Here is a 22,617-nt window from a genome sequence, read left to right on the forward strand (position 1 = left end):
CGCTCTTTCCTTTGGACAAGCACAGCTTTATGTAAACAGTGTGACTTTTAATTCAAGAGACCCCCTTTCTGCGGGTGTCAAATAAACCACACTATGACATCATACAACTTCCCAGAGACTGAACAATATATGTGAGCCCTCTAACTCAGAAACTTTCCTCACTCTGCCTTCGGATGGCTTTCATTATTTCAGCTTCCAATCCCTGATTGCTTAACTCAGGACCTCCCCACTCCATCCCCAACCTCTAAACAAATTCTGATGTGTGCATCTGGAGCCCTAGACCAGCATTCGTTTGCTAATTGATCCTCTGAAGAGCCATGGCGGCCAGTTGCCAACACAGTGGTGGATGGAAGTACATGTGGCGCTAAGAAAGGACTTTTGTTCTCCGGGCCCCCACGCTCTCGTTCCTTGCATGGAAAAAGTGAGATGGGGGATGGAGATTTGAGGAGGAGGGGGAGCTGACCTTTTCCTAAAAACAGCCTCTCTTTCTCTCTGACATCTACAGTAGTCTGACATACTTTGAAAATCAACAAATAATTGATGGAAGAAAAATGTCTTAAAAGGGCTGGATGCTTTTTTTCTCCATATTTTTAATGTGTAGACAAAAACTAGCAGAAAACTGTGTGCTCATTATGACGGCTCAGCTCAATCAAACTAGGTGATTATGGACCTATTAAGGTGAGGGGGTAGTGGCAGCTGAGAACATAACACTTATAACAAAAGGGCTTGGTCTGGCTACTAACGACACTGGAACACACTAAATTTGCATGTCTGATGAAATAAAAACCTGGAATTTGGAATTAAATTTAACCCATTGCAAAAGAAATGGTCACAGTGACAGGAAACCTGCTAATCTGTTAACACCCAGTTAAACTATAATGAAGAAACTAGAAACTAGACAAAGAACAAAACAAAGAAAAAACAAAAATTTCCTTGGGATTAATAAAGTATATATCTATCTATTTATCCATCTATCTGAAAGCAGAGGTGGAAGAGCTGAACATGATTTGAAAATGAAGGCTATTACAGCATGATGGCTGCGTGCAACACCCACTCTGGTCTAGCCTGCATAAACACAACAGAAACAACAAGCAGACGGTGATGACACAAACATAAAATCCATTGGTTGAATGAACTGCACAAATCTTTCTTTCCTTTAGTTTGATCAAGAAGTTTACATGTGTGACTGGATATTAATGTGTTGACCAAGGGTACCAGTGATTTCTATGTACAACTTCATTTGTTAAAGGGACAGTAAAGTTAATTTTAAGTGACATATAAGTTATTCATCGTTATGAAAAATAGAAGAAAGAATAAATTTTATATGTGTAGCATCATCCGTTTGATCAAAAAAGCTTAAAATCTGCGTCGCGGCAGCTTCCGCATTCAGTGGTCACGTGGGCGTCACACGTCACTGGGTCCAAACATAGCTTAGCAGCCATAAGAAGCAATGCAATTCGAGACGCTATTAACACCAAAAATATCATGGTTACGTGCGCAGTGAACGGTTGTGTCAACAGAACAGCAAAAGACGCGACTTTCAAATAAATTCACTGTGGAATTAATAACAACTACAGTTGTTATTAATTCCACACAGTTCAATAGTAATAAATGGCGGTTAGCTCAATGCTAACATACTATGGACAATCCCATTGACGAGCTAGCGCGTTAGCATTTTTAGGGCGATACCTTCCCGCGACAGGTCCTTGTCTTCGCGTCTTGTTGCTGTTCTGGTGACACAACCGTTCACCGCGCAGGTAACCAGGATACTTTTGGTGTTAATCGCGTCCAGAATTGTACTGTTTCTTATGGCTGCTAAACTATGTTTGGCCCCAGTGACGTGTGACGCCCACGTGACCACAGAATGCGGAAGCTGCTGCGGTGCAGATTAAGCTTTTTTGACCAAACGGATGATACTACACACATGTGGTTTTTTTTCTATTTTTCATAATAATGAATAACATATATGTCATTTAAAATTAACTTTACTGTCCCTTAAAGTATATTCAAATGTCTATATGTTTATTAATAATAATAATAATAATGAACTTAAAGTTGTCAGCTTGCTACTTTTAACCTGGCGGTGAAAACAGAAAATGAAACACTTGCTTCTGAAAAAGCTGGTATCTTGGCCAAAACTCTAATGTACAAACTTAAACTTACACAGAACAGCAGACCAATCTGAACACAGAATAAATTCTATTATCTACAATCAACACATTTAGAAATATAAAAAAACAACTAAAAAAACAACAACTAAAAATCTATCAAATATGATGCCTTATGGACTAAAATAGCAGCACTTTTAATTTAGAACAATACAGCAATAGATCACACTGTTGTGAGGCATCTCTTGCAGGATTTGCTGACACTACACGACTACAGCCTATAGCATGCCGGTGGCTTTTGTCCGAAATGCAAAAAAGAAACAACTAAAAACACTTCCAATGAGCCGTCTGTTCATCTGGATCATGGGTCAGGTGCTGTCATTAGTTTTTCATCTCAGTTTACCACAAGAACAAAAGTTTAGCTTGGAGATCGCATGAGTGCTGCTTTGTTATCTTTACCTGTGGTCACAGAGTTTCTTTCACATTTTCAGAGGTAGAAGACATGAATGGTTGATATCTTATATTTGAAGACCCATGTCAATCAAAAATATTAACGTATCACCTAACCCTAGTGTGTTTCAATCCATGCATCACCACAGAAAACACAAGAAGGTTGTGACGGCGTTACCCTGGTGGCAGTGGTCGCTCCCAGGTCGTGGTTTTGGTGTTATGGTCGACATAATACACCCTCCCATGTGGCAACACCCGCTGCTCCCAGCTGCACACAGGAGAAAAGGAAATTCACACCTTAAATCATTTGACAACTTCATATCATAAACATTAACACGACAGTAAATATTGTCCTCCGGTGTTTTAACAGTAACACAGAGTAAAAAGTTATCATTAAGGTTTTTCTCCCTTTGAGCTACTTCAGCTGATAACAGGCCATTTAGAAAATACTTCTGTATTGGAAAAAGTCTTCTGTTTCCTTTACTGTAGTTTGTACATTAAATAAGATTGAGTTCTGCTGAGTCAGCACACTCTTGATTGACAAGCCACTGACAAGGATGCACCACAATGTATTGATTATAGATTACACACAGATAGTGGTGTTTCATGTCACGAGACATAGTTCAATTTCTTATAAGTGATAATGAAGATTTGGTGATTCTTTCGGAACATAAAGCCAAAGTATAACACATTTCAGTTTGACATTAATAGGTTTACATTATAGTGAAGAATCATCTGCATTACGTAGTACCTAAACTCATTAGTTGCCAGCTCTTTGTATCAACTGATCCACTTCAGCAGAAATGGTCAGAGAGAATCCTCTGACGCTCCAGACATTTAATAGCCTTTTGCTTTCTGTTCTTAAGCAATCCAATGTTGCTTCGCTCAGAGCAACGCCGTGTTCACTCGCCAATGAGCCCTGACATACGCACACTTTGTTGCATCGTAAGCTGTCTCAACTTCTCCATCTTCCTCTGAGTCTCCATCCTCGGTTCCGTAACTGGATCAGTTGTCATGACGCTAAATTCCATTATTAGAAGCCTGATTTTGACTGACAAGCTCCACCAGACTGTCCCCCAGCCCTCCCCGTCGAATTGATGTCTACAGACATCACTGGCAGTCAGGGAGTCAAACTGCACCTCAAGCTGCTTCTACTACCCTTCAGTACTACACGCATCAACTCTTACCCCGTTGGAAGTGAGTCAGTGGAGGACTCTGTGGTGGTGGTGCTGGCTTGCTCGTTGCTGGATGTGGTGTTAGGTCCTGGCTCTGATGGTGCAGCCAGACCCAAGGCGTCCTGTCCTGGAGAGGGACTACCGCTGCTGCTGGCAGCTGGGGATCGGCCTGACGGGGAGGACGGAGGAGGCGTGTGACGGGCCATGCCCCAGCGACTATTCTCCAGTCCGTTAGAAGTCAGTTCTACTTTGTCTGAGAGACGACACACAGAGAGACGAGACATCTATGAAGCACAGCCAAAGAGTCATTCAAACAAACCAGAATCACGGAGCGTGATGACTTTAGGATGTTGATGTGAATCTTTCAACACTTCACAATCTTCAATGTTTATCTATCGAGTCGAGTGCTGACCTTTACTTTTATTGCTGGAACTGGAAGACATCCCTGGTGAAGATTAGCTGAGATAACAATAATTTACTTAACAGAGCATTTACAGTTGCATAATATAGTTGAGATACTCTCTTCAGCAAGTTCAACCCTCAATTATTATTCGGGCAACTGGCGAACAACACTATTCAACAGAGAAGTCCTGTTGGAGACCATAATGCTTTCACATTCAGCACAAAATGTAATATTCTTTAAAAAGATTTAACCCCCTAAGCATAATCCCTCTTAATACACATCTACCAATATTGTTTAAACACTGTAGAACTTTTTGTTAAGGCCTAAATGTAGTTCAGAGCTCCATGCTTGAGCTCAAAGGCGTTCACTGCTGCTGACCCAACAGCACAAGACATGTCAAAACCATGATCCCAAACAAAGATAGATGGCTTCAGGAGAAGCCCTGGATTATTATAGAGGCCGTCCAGGTCGCCTGACTTGAATCCTGCTGAACATCTCTGGTGGTAAAAAGTGTGGTTAGAGAACATATATGGAGAACACTACAACAGCACCAGAGGCTCGTGTCCATGAGGAACAGGCTAAGATTCCTCAGACATGTTTCCATAAACTGGTGTTAGAGTACGCAACAGGTTTGAAGTAAGTCTTAGCATTAAATGCTTCCTGTGAGGTACTTGAAGTGGTTTGAATGGATTCAACTGCAGTACTAGAACACAATTGTTATGTCTGTTGTATTGATCTAAAGTATTTTTTCTGATCTGGTAACTGAAAACAGATAACAATAGTATGCCAATAAAATAATCAGGCTAATGAACCTAATGTACAATAGGGGCTAAAAATAGTTAGTAGCTGATCAATATCTGCTTTTCTGTCTGCAGAATGTTAACCTGAGCTGATTCTGATCCCATGAAAGGCTTAAACTCTCCTGCAGAGAGAATTCAGCTCTTTGTAAGTTAATATGAATAATCTAATTTCAATTTGGATGTATAATATCAGCAAAAAAATAAGATTAGTAGTTTCTGTCAAGTCCTGCTCAAGTTAAAGGCTTGTCTGTAACAGTGTCAGGTTAGCAGTCTTTCTCTACACTGTACCTGCGCTGCTTCCTGGGCTGCCATGACCCTTGGAAGACCGGCGGTGACCAGACCCCGGGACCTGATCCTCGTTCAGCTCCCCATTAATCAGAGAGTCTCCTCTGGAAGACCCTGGGGAGCCACCCTGAGGACCTCCCACTGAGTGTCTGTTGCTCCTGTGAGGCAGAAGGATGGAAGGTGATGAGGAGCAGAGCAGATGGGGAGAAAAAGTAAAAGGAAAGTAGATCAGGGTGAAAATCAGACAGGAAAAGGTAGGAATGACGAGATGGAGGAGATAAAAACACATCGTTTACTTACAGTAAAAGTGTCTGGGACTTTTCTGACATTGTGTTTTCTTGTTTTGTTTATTCAGTATTTCATGTCCTCTTCCTCACCCCACTACTTTGATCTGGTAACTCATAATTAGCCTTTTGTTGTTTCTGACGCAGGGGACCTGGAACATGTGTATAAGAGTAAAAAAAAACAACAACACCCAGTGATGGTGGCTACTTTTCCCCTCTGAATATTTTCCTGACACTAAATATAGCTTTGCTTTTCTGACAAGACCTTTCATACAAATAGGTTGGCTTTCCCTCCCTGGGACCGAGGAATGCAGGGAGCGATTGGGCAGCCGTCACCAGACAACTGGATTCAGGACTGCGCTCGATTGTTCCTTCACCACAACAAGGAAAAGAAGCAGCGCAGGAAGGAAACAGCGGTCAGACGCTGACAGTAGGTACGCGTGGATGCACCTCCCCGATGTGTTTGTGTGTGGACAACCAGCTCGTCGTCATTGGAGACACTTCTCCTCTTTCTCTCTGCGTTGTCTGTTACACAACGGGACGAAGATGTTGACTTCTTCTCCATGACAGCGCTGGTTTGGACTCTTGGCTGAACTGTGTTCAATGCCCCCTGCAATGTTTGTAGGGAAATACCATCTGACCCCGTGCACCATTGCCGCAGAGCTTTGAAAGAAATGCAGCCCGTTCCACTATTTATTATCCCACTAGCGTTGTAGCCGAGGAGAGCGGCGTCTGAAACCACACTCAGAGGGGAATAACGTGCTGGCACTCTGCAAAAGGGCTTCAGTCGACCATACTGGCACAGGCTGCCTTCACGCAGTCCTTTCTTCTTTACTTCACTTATTTTGATTGCAATTATGCCTTTAGTTTATGACTTTCTTATAAGCGCTTTTAGAAAAAGGTCACTCAGGTTTATTATTTAGCTATTCTTCTTATTAAACCACAAATTCCACAGAAATTGGAAACCAGCAGGGTAGTGAACTATGCTGGATTTAGATGCCGACAAATGTGGTTTTCTGTGTCTGTGTGTCAACGTCAGACATAAACAAGAACTTTCTACGATTGGCTGAAGTCTAACGTTTATGTCACCTCCCACCTCCCCTTCTATATCCTCTGGTGTTTTTAGTTTGTGATTCAAAGCCTAACAGCCCAGAAAAAGCTCACCCCCCCCCCCCCATGAGCAGATTTTACACATTACCATGGTAACGCTGTTACAAATGTCAACTCAGAGTGACAACGTTACCATTTATTCGTCTATACGGATTGCTCTCCAACCACATAGAATTGGTTGGTAACTCTCTGCACTCATTTCCCCTCAACTGGGACTTCTTTTCCCAACATTGTGAAAAGCTGCTCTCCAGAATTAACACAAAACAAATGAATGGAACGACTTCTCAACCAAATATAGTCTTCTGTAGGGCTAAATTACATTCATTCCTGAAGCATCTTCATAATTCACAAAAATGGTGGTGGATCATATGTACTTAACGGAAATAAGAATTGTATTATTAATGACTTGGTCTTTATTTTGGGGAAGGGTTATTTATTGTTCTGGGAGGGCTTCTGACAATGACAAGTACTGTATAATATATGGATAATGTTCTTTCTGTGTGGGGGCCTGCTATGGTCTTTGTCTCAGATTGTTTTCATACAGACATTTCTGCTACATTTTTAGTTTCCCACAGGGAAATTTCATTCTATGTGGGTTCTCTTTAACTCTTTTGTACATTAAATGATTCGTTATTTTTTTGGGAACTAAGCATAATGATGGTATCTGAAAAAGACTGTCATATAAAGAAGTGCAATATTCACCTCAAGAAAGCAGCAAGAACAAAAAAGAACAAATTCTGCCATTAAAAGATAGGAAAATATGTAAGCCATAAGAAGGCATTAGTCATGTTTTCTTTTTAAACTCCAAAATCTTTTTATTTCTCACAACTTGGTGAAACATTCTCATAACTTACCTGAGCCTGACAAGAGATCTATAAATCATGCGTTTTCCAAATCAAATTTTATCACGTGCCTTTATGCTCAAAGCTAAGTAATCCTCTCTTCCTTGTATCATCTCTGCACGCTACACCTCTAGTCTAGTTTAGTCACACATATAGTCTACCATCTACTGTATCTCCTTGATACAATCCCGGGACTGCATCTGAATTTCAAACTCTCCATGGAGACAGTTTGTAGAGTCATACCTGTATCTGTGTGGCCTCACCTGTTCTGAGCTGCAGCTGTGCTGGGAGTCTCCTCACTCTGGGTCCTCCTCAGGTTGGGTCTGTCCGACTGCAGTATCTCTGCATGTGGACATAGACCATCATCACGATACATATATACTATTAATATTTAAATATTACTACACTAATAAAACAGAATGATAGAGCCTTTGGGTTGTGAGGAGATTGAGGGTCAACCCCTACATAATCAAATCCACAGATTTCAAACATGTGACAGTGGCGTTGGAGACCCGTAGGTGTGTGCAGTCTTGTGTTAGTGTGTGTGTGTGCAGTGTGAGGTAATGTGTGACGACATGTTTAGTCCCAAGTGTGACAGAAGGACAAAGGCTATAAGATGATTTCTTCAGCATTAACAGTCTCCTTTAAAAACACAAACAGCACCTGCTGATGTAAAATCACTCACACCAGAGGCATCGAACACACAATACGTTTACACACATATTTATATATCCTGCTATCTAACGCAAGGCAAACTGGTCATCTCTGACTCACCCACTCCCTTCCTCTCACACACACACACACACACACACACACACACACACACACACACACACACACACACACACACACACACACACACACACACACACACACACACACACACACACACACACACACACACACACACACACACACACACACACACACACACACACACACACACAGTACTGTTTTGTGGCCATGAAAGGGCTTCTTGTGAGCAGACCCGATGGACATGCAGAAAAATAAACAGAGGTCTTGAGGAGAAATCATTGTAACGTAGCCCGAGTTCATCTCCCCTTCCCTTTAAATGGAACAAGGCAATTACTGGTACGTGTGTGTGTGTGTGTGTGTGTGTGTGTGTGTGTGTGTGTGTGCGTGCATGTAAAGAAATAGACTTTTAAGTCAAGAGACTATCTTAGAGACAACAAAATGTCAATAAAAAACATTAAAAACAGCAGTGGTCAAAATTACTTAGATAACCACATTTCACAGCTGAGCACAATGGAGACAAAGAATAGAACACACTACATTCTCTTTCAAAAGAAAGTTATGGTTAATTTTACAAACTCTTTTTTTCCCCCATTAGTCCATTTTATTCTTTCTGTTTCAGTAAACATTCAAAGTGATATCATTATAATCTGTTCAAAGATATCGAGCTTAATACTGCACAATCACACAGGACTTTGTCATGTTTGCGGAAACCAGAAAAATCATTTGATCTTTTTGATGAATAAATTATTCGAATAAATGCATGAGCAGGAAATAATCAGTATTTGCTGCTTGGCTGAATTCATTGAAGGGGGAGTTAGTCACCCCCCATATAAATTGAGCTTCAAATTGAATTCCGAGATTAAAACGTAAATAAGATGTTTCAAATTGAACAAATAACAAAATGCATCTGTCCACAAAATGACAGCTGTGAATATAAAGATTTGTGGAAACAATTTCAGAGCCCCAGAAACCTTCATCTGAGACAAATTCCACTCACACAATGAACCTGATTCATCTTGTAACCACTACTTGTTTGTAAAAACTTTGACAAAATATATTAAACAGGTTTTTAGCGATAAATCAAATTAATTACAATGGATAAAGCTTATTCTCATGATTTCATCCTCACCTCATTTGAGACAGGGGATAATAATTTATAATAATAATAAGTTTTCCATCACATCATTGGAATCAGGGATGAACATACCAAGAAAATATTGACGTGACAGAAAATATATACAGTATACAACGCGAAAGATGCCTTGGGAGTGTGTCTGCGTTATGTATACATGTTAAATGCCCAGTCTTGAAGGCGTTAGTCAGTGATCTGTCCAAGTGTGCTGTGGTGTATAAGTTGCTTTTGCAATCTGGGATGGGAAGCTGTCTTTGCAGGAAGGGAGCATGTAAGCATTTAGTGATTCCACAGTGTGCCAAAAGCTGAAATCTTTCTGCCTGGTTTCTGTTTCGCCCTATCTTTCTATACAAGGGCTTGGTTATGTGTGTGTGTGTGTGTGTGTGAGTGTGTTTGTTAAGGTGCGTGTGATGTGTGTGCATGTGTCAGAAACATCGCCAGGGGAAATGAGTAAAACTTCCAAACTAACAGAGGTGCGTTCAGAACGAGAACACAGAGTGCCTTAACACGACCAGAACGCAACACACTTCCACCTTTATACTCTCTGGCCGGCCCACCTCTGCCTGCACACACACTGCAGAATGTAAAACATATGTATATGCACACCCACACGCCTGAACCCACACTCATGAGATCATAAAACACACACACGGACAAGTGCCTCGTTTTAAAACCATGGGCACACTTCATTCCTCTGTTCAATAACCTATGCTCCACCAAAAAAAACACACATATGCACACACACATGACCTCTGTCATCCATGGCTTGGCCATGCAATCCAGGAGAGGAAACCCCCTGCTGCCATGAACACTGCCTCGGGATCACAGGAGGCAATTGTACTGCTGTGCTGCAAGCAATGAGACTCAATTACACAATTCTGAGAAACAAATTAGATGAAAAGACTTCTGGTGCCTCTGTGTGTGTGTGTGTGTGTGTGTGTGTGTGTGTGTGTGTGTGTGTGTGTGTGTGTGTGTGTGTGTGTGTGTAGAGTCTAAAGACAACAGTTCAAAGAAGTGAGGGTCCATTCATTAAGTATTAACCTCTGAACTTCCCACCTGTTTGAATTTAAAGTCTCAACTTAACTCCATTCATTCCTGTAATGAATATTTAAAGGTGTAATCTGACATTTTGTCAAATACGCCTATTCACTTATTTGAAGTTTGATAAGATCAGTATGTGGAGCTGGAGCCAGCAGTATGTTAGCTTAGCTTAGCTTGATGCCTGGAAACAGGGGCCAACAAGTTGTCAGGAATCCCGCCGCCTCTTTCGCGGTACCTGATGTGTTCTGGCTCAGTCTGACTTACACAGGTATTCTTACATGAAATCAGAGCAAACCTCAATCGTTACACCTAATGAAGGCAACCAATCACAGGCAGAGTAAAGAGGGTGATTCCAGAAAAAGCAGTGGGATTTTACTTTCAGATGTCCAAAGATAAGCAGCTGGACATTCCAGCAGCTGTAATGCTCAGGTTAGATCTCATCTAAAAACTGGTAGAAGTTCCGTTAATGGTTTTACACCCTTGTTGGAGTTTTTTTTTTAAAGCTGTGCAAGCTGGTAGCAACCAGATCTGTCTCCAAGCTTGAAAAGAAGGGGCATATGTCATGAAATGCAAAACTATTCTGTTAAAACAGTCAGCTTAGTTTGTTTATGCTCGCTCAAAAAGAGCATACACATTTAAAATTGTAAATATTTCACAAAAACTCTTTGCAGTGAAAATAGTTTCATGCCAATTTTTCCTAAATATGAAGTTTTTTATAGAGTGATCATTAAAAATGGGATGAAAGTGGCTATAGGCACAGCAGATAAATGATATTTTACAGATCTGTGAATTTTATCCTGACCTCACTTTAGACTGCATGACCTTAACTCACCTCCTTTCTGAACATCCCCATTTGTCAGGAATTCTCTCATCTTGTTACCATTGCAAAGAAACGTGGTTAAACAGATTCAAAAGAAACGTCAACCTTAACACACCTCCTATTTCCATCGCTACACATCTAACCTGTCACAAAGACACACATTTATACAGACATCTTGTGCCAGGCCTCGGCCTTCACTGCTGGCCCTGTGTTCATTCAACAGAACACACTGTGGGCTCTGTGTGGCGCTCTATGAAAAGCCTGTGTGTGTGTGTGTGTGTGTGTATGTGTGTATGTTAGAGAAAAGAGGGATGTATGGGTGTGGATACGGTTTTACGAGCAGCTTCATAACTGTGCGTTTGTTAAAAAGACATCTTGTATTTGCTTCCAAACCATAAAGGAAAGTAAAATGTTAGCATAGAGCTGGGACGCAGTAAATACTGTGGACTGAGAGTCATTAAGTCTGGATGACTATGAAACGCTTTTACATTGGTTTGGAAGAAGAAACATTCACCTTGATATCAAAACCAGGTCTTCTCTATTGTCAACGTTTAAGTTAAGTCAAAATCTTTGGGAGGGGGTACAAGTAGGCAAACAATAGTGCTACTTTTAATAGTTAACATTTTGCCCTGATATTTAGTTTAATAATATTCTTAACAATTTATTTTGGCAGGACAGAAAAGTTTGATATTTTGTAAACATCTGAAAGCCAGACTTTGCTCAACTAAATAGACTAACTCCATCTCTTAGGTAAACTGGGCTTTATTAGTGTCACCAAGACTAAACGCAGAGACGCTGAAGCGACAGGCTGGAAAATTAAACGCAAACATACTAGAGGATTGACATGTTCAACTGGCACACTTTGAGTTGTCTGCAAAGCCAACGAAACTGATATAAAGCTGAAAGACGTGTGTTGCCATGTCAAGGGTTTAGAATAGATTCTGAAGCTCTGATATTAGTTCGGGTTTCAGGAGACACTCTGTGACAGTGCGCCATCTGAAGCTAGCTGGCACTGTTTGGGCCCAAAAGTGACATTTTTGTTGTTTTTGAGTTTCTCTCCCAAAAAGTCAGTTAAAAGGCTAAATATATGAAATTTTGCCAGTAATTCTTTTTCATCTTATCTTATATTTTCTAAATTCCTTAATGCTTGTCATTGGAATTGTATAAGAATAGCAGATTTTCACTGTGTACACACAATACCTAAAATGGTCAAAAATGGTCCAATTGACTCCCATTATAACCACATATTTTTCATATTTTTCCAGCCTCAACGATAAAGCCCTCCAGGTCAATGACAGTATGTTACGGTGGTGGACCACTGGCACGAGAACTGGACGTTAAGAGTTTTCAGATTGCAGCACACATCTGAAGAACAGCCTCCACATCAGGCTTCTTAGGAGAGGGTTGGACAAATCCACATCAGTCCTGTCAAACTAAACTGCAATAAGTTAAAAAAATAAAAAAGCCTGTCAGAAAGTTTCAAAGTTGGCGTATGTAGTGTGGAAATGTCTTTTTGCATTAATTTCCTCTCAAATATTTCCAGCACCTTCTTGTTCTCAGTTTAGATTCTATTTTTGATGAGTTTAATGTCCAGAGGGACCTTTCATGATGGCTTCTGAGACAAGGAAAGAGCACGAGTCTAACCTTCTGCAGCAACAGCCAACTGCTAGGATGGCAGGTTTGGTATGTCTGCTTCAGTAGGGCTGATGACAGGAGTACATATTATGAAATCATAATGAAAAAACTGTGTTTTTATGTAATTTCTTGTTATTTATCATCTTCATTAATGATTGACGAGTCTGAAGAAGTTCACAGATCAGATTTTGTCCTCAAACAAACCAACAAACTCCAAAGATCAAAACGTCTTCAGAATGTTCCAGTATGAATTCACAGCCACGGGGAGAGAAGTATAAGAAGTAACTTAGCCACCATTCACACAATGTAAAATCTGTGGCTTTTTCCAAGTGGGGAAAACACTCATTACCAGGGTGGAGACATGGACAAGCATCCTACTGTACAGCGTGCATGTGTGTGTCTGTGTGTGTGTTTGTGCGGTTGTTGGCAATATTAGCGAACATTTGAAAGAGACAGGAAAGGAAAGAGTGAGAGGAGGAGGAGGAATGGTTTAATGTTGTGGTGGATTCTGCACTAATAAGCTGTCTGGACTTCTGTGGGAAAACAGTTTGCATGTTCACGTCAACAGATCTCTTCTTATGAGTGAAAATCTTGTGTTTCCAAAACCAGTGTTTCAGAAGACAACTGACAATGCTCTCCATGTCTGCATTGCATCACTTTTGAGTTTATAGCCTTTTCATTCGGGCCAAAGGATGTCGCTTTTTATACGCAGTTAATATCTTGTGACAAAACTCATTTTAACGTTACGTACAGTTTAACCATGGTTTTCTTTGAGAAATTTGCAATGCTGGTTTCTACACACCTGGCTTTTGTGTAGAACTTGACAGACACAAAAATTAACGTCAACGTATGGAGTGTTTTTTGTTGCCACCAATTCTCAAAGCGCAACGTTACATAAATTACCCACAGCGGTCGTTTCATTTTATCTTTTATTTCTGCTTTGATAGAGTCTTTTCTTTTACAGAAAACATGAAATCACCACTCTGTCTTGTGACATATGCACATGTGTACACGGCCTCATTCGTTTCACTTCTGTGTGTGTGTGTGTGTGTGTGTATGTGTGTGTGTCTGTGTGTGGTAAAGGTAGGACTCACTGTCTGCTGCTGTGCTGCCATTGGGCAGGGAGCCCAGATCAACAACCATGCCGTCCAGACAGACGTTAAGCTCGCCTCCCGCTACAACCGAGCCTTTGTTCTCCGTCTGCAGCACCAGACTCAGCTGAACGTTCTCCACTATAGGGGAAGGTGAAATGAGAGAGAGAGAGAAACAGAGAGAGAGAGGATGAGTGGTTGACAAGGGAAAGGAAAAATATTGGAGGAGAGAGTGTGAGGAAAGATGGAAGGGAGGAAATCGGACATCCTCTGTTATTGGTTTAAAATGAGAGAATGGTGTGAAACCATGGTGTGTTAGCTTCCACGGTGGAGGGCCACTTGACCATACTTCATACCTGAAGGTACTCGATGAGCAAATGAGCCAAGAGAGAATAACCTGTTCTGTTTATTCCTAATACTGTGGTTCTTTACATAAAGTAGTTTCTGACGAGTCCAGTGGTGCTGATTCCAGGTCAGTGAGTGAGTTTTGTCCCTGGCATTAATGACTAAACGGACCAAAAGCAGGAAACTCTCAGGGCCTGACAATTGTGTTTCAATCTGGTGACACATAGTGAATATCAATAACTGCCGTCTTGGGATGGGCAATCATTTTGTGACAGGTTTGACCTTCAATCTCAGACGACTGTTGATCAGCCATGTAGTCATTTACAGCAAAACCATACATAAAACACCTACAGAGTCAAAGAGCAAAATGCAATGGCTGTCAACCCTTTTTGGGGAGACAAGAGCTCAGTCCACTAACTGTGTACAGGCCCCTGGTGTGTGTGTGTGTATATATATATATATATATATATATATATATAAAAGAAACACACACATATATATTTCAACCAACCACACACATCTTAACAACTTATTGGCTCTACAGAACCGCTACACAACACACTGTGGGTAATACACATGTTCTAGTCTCCATGATGTGCTCTACAGGCTGTAGGACATTTTCACACTGAAAATAAAACTGTCTGCAGCCTTCCTTTGTCTTCCACTATAAATTCTATCAGCACCCATTCATCAGTTCTGGGTCAGTCAGTTGTACTGATTGGATTCCATGAGGCGAAGGTTATCACATGATGTCATCTTGTTTACATATTTCATGCCGTCACTATTAAGGCTACAGGTGAATAGCAGCTTGAAGCCAACACTGAAATGTCCTGTCAAGTGTTGAAGAAAGCCAGACTGCCTGCATGGCAGGTTGTGTCCCTCATCATGGATTGGAGGGAAAGAATCTCACCTTTCACTGCCAGGTGAGATGTAAGAAAATAAAATGTATTCATGGAGAGACAAGTTGATTCCTCTGAAGGTGAACAGAAGGCCTCCCTTCTGTCTTCATTTGATCTTTTCTCTTTCTGCACATTAAGTCCTTGATTATTGCTGTGCATACATGTAGCTGTGAAATGACATTCATGTACTCTTCTACATTATTTATCCATTTCTGAAAAAGTTCTAGAAAATGGTGCAGAAGCACATCGTTCTATCACTTACTCTTGCCATCGTGTGTTCGCAGCGTGTCCAGCAGGTCGATGGTGGCGCTGCCCAGCAGCTCCTTCCTCAGGGTGTGGCAGCTCCACAGCTTCAGATCCAGACGACTCTGAGGCGTCACATTACTATCAAACACGGGACAAGAGGAACACAATCCACCAGGACTCATTACCATACCGACACACATCATTACAAATTAACACATTAAGCAGCTCCACAGGAATCGTCCAGAAAGAATTCACGTCATGTTGCTGCCTTTTGTTCTAGTTAACAGTCCAGTTTTATTGTCTTATCCTCCTGGTCAATGCTGCAGCAGCTAATTCTCAGTGTTTGTCTTCTAACTGTAAAAATGGTCTTTTTAAATGATTACATGAGAGGGTTGCAGCCTTTATGTGAAAGGACAGCTGGAGAGACTAAAGCCAGTTGAGGATTTTCAGAGAAGTCAATAAAATATAAAATAAAAAGTAAAATTAAACAGATTAATCAACGGACACACCCTGCGGGAAATTAGCAATGCTTGGAATTTTAAAATAGAAGATAGGTGCAGAATTTCACAGCTAAGTCAAGGGAATGAATAACTCAATGAAATGAAATTGAATAAACATTTGATAAAAGTAAATGAAAAATCCTATTGTGTTTCATTAAATTTACTTCCAATGAGGTGATAATATTTTCAACAGTGTTGGCTTCACTGATAAAACGGCTGCTTCAAGTCTTGTTGCATTGTTTAACCAAACAAACCGATTCAAAACAGAACAGAGAAAGACGCTCCAGAGCAGTCGGTCTCTAATGAATTCCATCAACACTGTGTGTGCAAGTGTGTGCATGAGTGTGTGTAATGTCTCACAGAGTGAGGTCTTCATTCCACTGCAGCTCTAGATGTCCACTGCGTTTGCCTGTTTTTTTGGTTTCACTGGTCAGGCCATCGGCAGTCACCTCGACGAAGGAGCTGAGCCGGGAGTGACGGTTTGGCAGCTTCGGAGATTGGGGCTTTGCTGAAACCACTGAAAACACACACACGCGCACACACACACGCACAAACATACACACACGCGCATGCAATCACACACACACACACGTTAACAGAAGCAGTCATAAGGGAATACATCTGAATCAGTGTGAATAAATGGGTGATCTTTTCGTCACACACTGCTTCACCTGTTGGAACAAATAGCCCTACAGTCACCACATTCATCAGACAGTGTGTTACACTGTGTGTGTGACCCCTGAACACAGCCCAAACATACATGTATTTAATGTGTGCTAAAGATTAAATGTTTAGCCTTCATATCAACATCACCTCATCGTCTACGTCTTAAACGATACGCTGTCCACATCAGTGCCAGAGGAGACGAGGCCCCTAAAATCCAGCAGACGTGAGGCCTGTAATTTCACAAAGGAAACACAGGCCGACTCATCTGTCACACGGCAGCCGGAATCTTCACCAGCGCAAATACTGGGATAATAACACTCCATGGCTTAAATTCCATCCTGCTGTTGTAAATGATGCCGTTGAAGCACCTCTGACCCAACCACTCAGGTAATGAGGTAGTAGTCGTCAAACTGTACTCAAAATAATTATGATGACCCTTGAAGCTACTCCGGTCCCAGGAACAAAAAACCTGCTGACATGAATCTGTCATAACTGCATGCTCTTTCAAAAGTGAACTGAAAACTTATTTAACTCAATGAGACTTCAAATCTGTAAGTGTTCTGTGGATTTGACTGTTTCCATTTGTCTTTCTGCACATCTTTGCATCACAATTATAAAGTAAACACATAAAGTTTACTTTTAATGAACAAAAAAGAAGCTCTTCGTACATCTGATGTTCTGCGTTCTCAGTGCTCAGGCTGTTACTGTGCTAGGTGCTAAAAGGAAGCAGTGTGCCACATTTCACCAGAGTTACTACGGCCTGTGCACCAGCTGTAAAAGCAAAAAGTTCTCGAGAGTTGAACTTTTTATTATTCTTTTCACAGCACACATTTCAAATACAAAAACATTTCAGATACAATATTTTCCATTGTTTTCAAATAATTAGCCAAAGAACTGTTAACAGGTTTGGACTCCAGGTGTTACCTGAATGTATTTTCAGTCTCAACAAGTCATTAACTTTGCTCATGGAGACGATTCCAGCAAACAGGTGCTGTTCGTGTGATATTATTTGTCCTCACCACAGTAATCCCATTTTCCATACAAGACCTACTTCACTCATACTAGGACGAAACAATTTTTTTGTGATTGGACATCATCTCATTAAGTAACTTTAGAATTCCTAATTGAAATAAATTAAACATGTTCTCAGAGTCATTTCACAATCATTCAAAATTATCCGTATTTGAACTTGTGTTATTTTCCTTTGTGCATTGTCATCCAAAACCTGGTTTTGTTAGTTTATATGTTGACAGTTTTGTTAATTACAGTATCTGCTGTAAACACCGGCTACAAAGTACGTAGAGTCCTGGAGCCACACAGACGAACATAAACATCGCCCTCTAGTGGATGAACGAAGAACCTCTGCTGCACAGCCTCACCCAGTTTCATGTGGAAGAACCAAAATTTCAGAAAACCTTTGTCCATACTAAAGAGATCTTCTGCTGCCTAAAACACTTTTAGAAGTTTAATTATGATGTAATTCAGTTCCCTCGCCGCATATACTGTAACAATCTTCTGAAAGGAATTACACCGCTGCTACTAAACAAAAGAAAAATTCTGGATATTCCCTGATTTCATAATGCTGTTTGAACTGGTTAAAACTCTCAAGACACCTCTTTGCATTTACTGATATTTAATTGAATATCAGCACTATTAGAATTTAACAACTGTGGTAAAATCCTAGTACTGGACTTAAGACAGGGTTTTGGGGTGGAATACTTGCTGGTTTGAGGAGAATCTTGTTCCAGCATGCATCAGTCATACAAGAGACGGTTTCTTCATCCTGAATCACTTCTGTATTGCAAACTCAACAACATGAAGTCTGGAAGTCTGGTTCTCAGGGTGTAACAGAATGGTATGGGTGTCTGCATGAATAAATGATGAGACAAAGGCCTCTGTCTGCACTCCTTCCTATCACAAACATGGCCTTACCAGATCTGAAGTGAGCTGGCTGACATAAGTTGGTGATCTCTGAGCTCACAAACATCTGGCAAAAAAAAAAAAAAAGTGACTCATCTGCTTTTCTTTGAAGTGGGAAAAGGAACGACACAAAGGCGTGGAAGGGTGCCAAAAATTGAAGAACCAAAAATAGGTTTAGACTGAGAGATGGGGCTGAAGAGTGAGGAGAACAGGGGGAGCAGACGACAGTAGGTCAGAGGTGATGAGAATGAGGAAGTTTGACCAACATGAAGGGGAAGTGACTGAACTGTGAGGGCGGGACACTGGAAAGCATGCAGTGTAGAAAGCAGAACCTTCATCACGCAGTACTCCTCTGGCAAATTTATATGAAAATAAGTCTTTGGAGAAAAAAAAGCATATGTGCTAAGAGACAACAATAATTCGACCACAGTGAACTGCCATTGATAAATACTGGACTGATTATAGTGACTACTGAAGTGCTGGGTACCTACTACAAGTGAGGTGGGATATCCCATGATGTGATCATTGTGGGTTAGTTTATGGAATATTGTATTACAAAACCAGTACCAGCAACACCCAAGACAAAATGACACTCAGCAGCAGTGAGCGGCAGACAGACGGTTATCAGAGGAGCTGGTGAACACAGTGAAACCTTCAGATGGATATCAACTCATATTCTGGTACACTTGGAAATAATTACTTCTTTACTTATATTTTTGTCTCCTCCACATTTGGTAAAACTATCAGACTTTTTAAATTCCACCATGTTCACTAATGCTGCCTGCTTCTTGGTGCAAAAACACATGTGTGTCTTCTGAAAAGGGAAGACAAATTGATGAGTCGGTTTTGAATATAAATGTATAAGATTCTTATCAATAGAATATATATGCTAAAATTTTAGCTTGGGGCACAAATGGTAATAAACAAAACCAAAGAATAGTTTTCTCTATCTTCACTCTCACATTCAGTGAGACACTTTTCACATTCATTCTCACTACAAGTGAAAGAAGATTAAGTCTACATTTTGGGAGCCTTTGACCGACAGGCCCTAAAAGAGAGGGTCGCATGCAGACAGAGTTCTATGAATGGGCGGTATCTAATAAATACAGTAATGTCTTTTTGAACATTAAAGCATGCACATCTAATTATGCACCCTGAACCTGATTTTTGCTCATGAATAAGCATTGGAAATTGTGTGAAATTTACATATATGTAATGTAACATTGTTTTGTGCAAGCAAAAGCTGTTGGAGGAGCCGAGCTGGAGGCGTTCAGATGCTCAGCAGAGGTGTAAAAACATCTAAAATTGAAGTGACACGATGACCAAGTCATAAGCTACCAGAGCTGCACTAGGCTACCGCAGATGGACACTCTGTCCCTGTAAATCTGTGTGATGCTGAATGTTATGCCTCTGTCAAAGTTTCTTTCAATTAATCGAAAATGGCCATGTTTGGATTAATGGAACACTAAAAAATGACAGCAAAATAAAAAACAATCAAATGAAGACAAAAATACAATCTCTATAGTTTCAGGTATGTATGTGTACCATGATGGGAATCTATCAGTGGTGTTTGCAACACAACAGCAGGTCACACACAGAAGACTGTTTGTCTAAATACTGAATACACAAATATTTTTATGTGACACCATCTAATTCATCCAAATGACTTTGCTATTGTGTAAATGCTGCCCATCCTGTCTGAACACCAGGCTGGCTTCATAAACAATGAGTGAGAAGTTGCAAAAATGTGAACTATCTCAAGGGAAGGATCTAAAATCCAGTTACATACAATCATCATACTGAGATGATACTTGCGCTGAATACTATGCTTGTTGGACAGAACACACCAACATACACAAATAAAAAACAGCCACTGAACAGACACTCAGTGACCTACACATAGTGTTCTTGTAACACTGCACTATAGGAAACTCCATTATGGTCTTCTGCTCTGAGCACATGACAAACCCTTATTTGTATCAGTACATTCCAGTTACAGTATTTTCCGCAATATAAGGCGTACCTAAAAGCCTTTAATTTTCTCAAAAACAGACATCCACTGGGCCTTTTATATGAAAAAGGTTTAAAATAGGCCATTTATTAAAGGTGTGCCTTACAGTCCAATGCACCTTGTAGTGCGGAAAATACTGTAGTCAGTGAGATGACAGGAAAATGTGCATCTTGTTACCTTTCAAGATCAACTGAGACTTTTCGGTGGTCTGGGCACCGCCAGGTCTGTTCACACTGGCAGCTGCCATGACCTCACAGCTCTGAAACACAACCACAAAAACAATATTACAATATACTGCCACTTCAGCATGATGTTAAAACAAAGCTGTGTCAGACTTATGTTATGCTGCCCGTTTAAATTTTTACCAAAAAAGGCTCATCGACTATAGGTAGTTCCCAAACCCTATCAACATCACCTTGAGCAAAGTCAGTGATGAAGCTTGCTGAATTGAATGTAACAGAAATTGCAGGGCAATGGCCAGTAAAACAACACACTTATACTGAGCAGTCACTAATACTGCTGTCTTATTTGCACCCAGTCACCAGTGTGGAACGTTACTGCTGGCAGCATCAAGGTGACTGCTGTTGACATCTCAGCCAAAATCCCATTGAAGGAGGGTCAGGTGTTAGTCGGCCCAAATAAAAGCCAACAATCGAATGCTGAGTTGGATAAATGACCACCTGAGGTCCGGCTCCGGGCAGCAAGAAAACCTGATACATACAATCACATCAAATGCGCTCAGCATCTTTGTCAACCTTGTGAAGCGAGCTGGCCAGCTAAGGAGAGTTAGCTGGATCTGCTACTTAGCAGACAGTGGTTAACCTTCACACAAACCAAGTAAAATTTAACTGTCCTTGCTAAAAATATTTTAATGTCCCCCTATTTAAATACCCTTGGCTCCTGCGCATAGAACAAACACGGAAGATGATCGAGGCATTTCTGAGCTTCACTGGAAAGCGACGCAATAAAAAAAAAACCTCAATAATTTCCGGTCATTATTTCCAAACTAAATTCCCACCGATAATTAGAGATGTGTTGTAAAATGTCATGAATGATAGTCAACTTACCTAACCTACACGCGTTATTCTGAGGCGAGTTTTAAGTCAAATGAAATCGCATGACACTATTTTCTACAATTCTGTATATATTACATCCCATTTATCTCAGCTTTTAAGAGGTTTCTTCTTTCCCCGCCCTTTATTTTGAAAGGAAATTTGCGACATTTCTGTTTTGACGTGACTATTCAGGCTACCTTGACTTGTAACAAGCTAACTGTTAGCGAGCCAGTATCGTAAGGGGGTTTTAATAAAAGGACATGCTGATAAAATCTATTTTATGTGACTGACAACAAGCAACACAAAATAATTAATCACATGATTCATGCCAGGCAACGTTCTACCACTTGAAACGCGGAACAAATTGGGTTTAAACGTAGTCGTTCCCGTACCTTTTTCAGCTGTGCTCCGCTGTTGTCGCTAGTGAACTTTCATTTCCGCTTCAATGAAAATACCACGTGACTAAGTAAACGTAAATTTTTTTTTTCAATCCACAAAGGATTGTGGGTCATAATAATGGCAATTAATCATTTATTTTAAATTAAAGTCACCCACCACTTCATTATATTTAAAATAAATTTTGTCATATTATAGCATTTGATATAATTTTATGATAATGTGAGATCTAGTCTCTGAGAAGACATGTCAGTCTCAGGTCTCAGGCCTAGACAGAGAGGGTTATGTCAGGATGCAGCGTAAAACTTCTGCCAATTCACACATGTGGGTTACAAACACAATAGTCATACTGATGGGTCGAGGCCCGACCATCGCTGGTACTGTTAGCCATCAGTGGAAACTGTCTTACTGTAGGCTGAAGTAGGAGAGGGAGAGGGTTACAGCAGGTACCGTGAATGGTTTTAAAGAGCTTCCTGACATGATGCTACCATGCTGTGGTACAGTAGACGTACCAGGTGGAGGGGGAGTAAGGCTCGGACTGGGATAAACGCTGTTCTACCACGGAACAAACAGCCAGACAAATGGGATCTTACTGAGGTAAAAAGCTAGGGGTTGATGGTGCTGTAGTGAATATGGTCAATACCTAT

General features: G+C 40.7%; 1 protein-coding gene across 3 annotated transcripts in view; it reads right to left on the reverse strand.

The window, feature by feature from the left end:
- The window catches only part of wwp2 (WW domain containing E3 ubiquitin protein ligase 2), a 46,279-nt gene extending 24,255 nt beyond the window's left edge, over nucleotides 1-22,024 (reverse strand). For 2 of the 3 annotated variants that reach the window (XM_068312062.1, XM_068312061.1), the window contains exons 1-9: nucleotides 21,967-22,024; nucleotides 20,697-20,778; nucleotides 16,283-16,439; nucleotides 15,439-15,560; nucleotides 13,936-14,073; nucleotides 7,721-7,799; nucleotides 5,225-5,379; nucleotides 3,746-3,986; nucleotides 2,737-2,826 (exon numbers count right to left, since the gene is read on the reverse strand). In XM_068312062.1, the coding sequence (XP_068168163.1) occupies nucleotides 2,737-2,826; nucleotides 3,746-3,986; nucleotides 5,225-5,379; nucleotides 7,721-7,799; nucleotides 13,936-14,073; nucleotides 15,439-15,560; nucleotides 16,283-16,439; nucleotides 20,697-20,766 (1,052 nt within the window). In that variant the 5' untranslated portion in view covers nucleotides 20,767-20,778; nucleotides 21,967-22,024. Of the gene's footprint in view, nucleotides 1-2,736; nucleotides 2,827-3,745; nucleotides 3,987-5,224; nucleotides 5,380-5,521; nucleotides 5,566-7,720; nucleotides 7,800-13,935; nucleotides 14,074-15,438; nucleotides 15,561-16,282; nucleotides 16,440-20,696; nucleotides 20,779-21,966 lie in introns of those variants that run through there. The other variant, XM_068312063.1, reaches the window with a different exon arrangement.
- Nucleotides 22,025-22,617: the final 593 nt, after the last annotated feature.

Source organism: Antennarius striatus, chromosome 4 (genome assembly GCF_040054535.1).
Source record: "Antennarius striatus isolate MH-2024 chromosome 4, ASM4005453v1, whole genome shotgun sequence".
NCBI lineage: Eukaryota > Metazoa > Chordata > Actinopteri > Lophiiformes > Antennariidae > Antennarius > Antennarius striatus.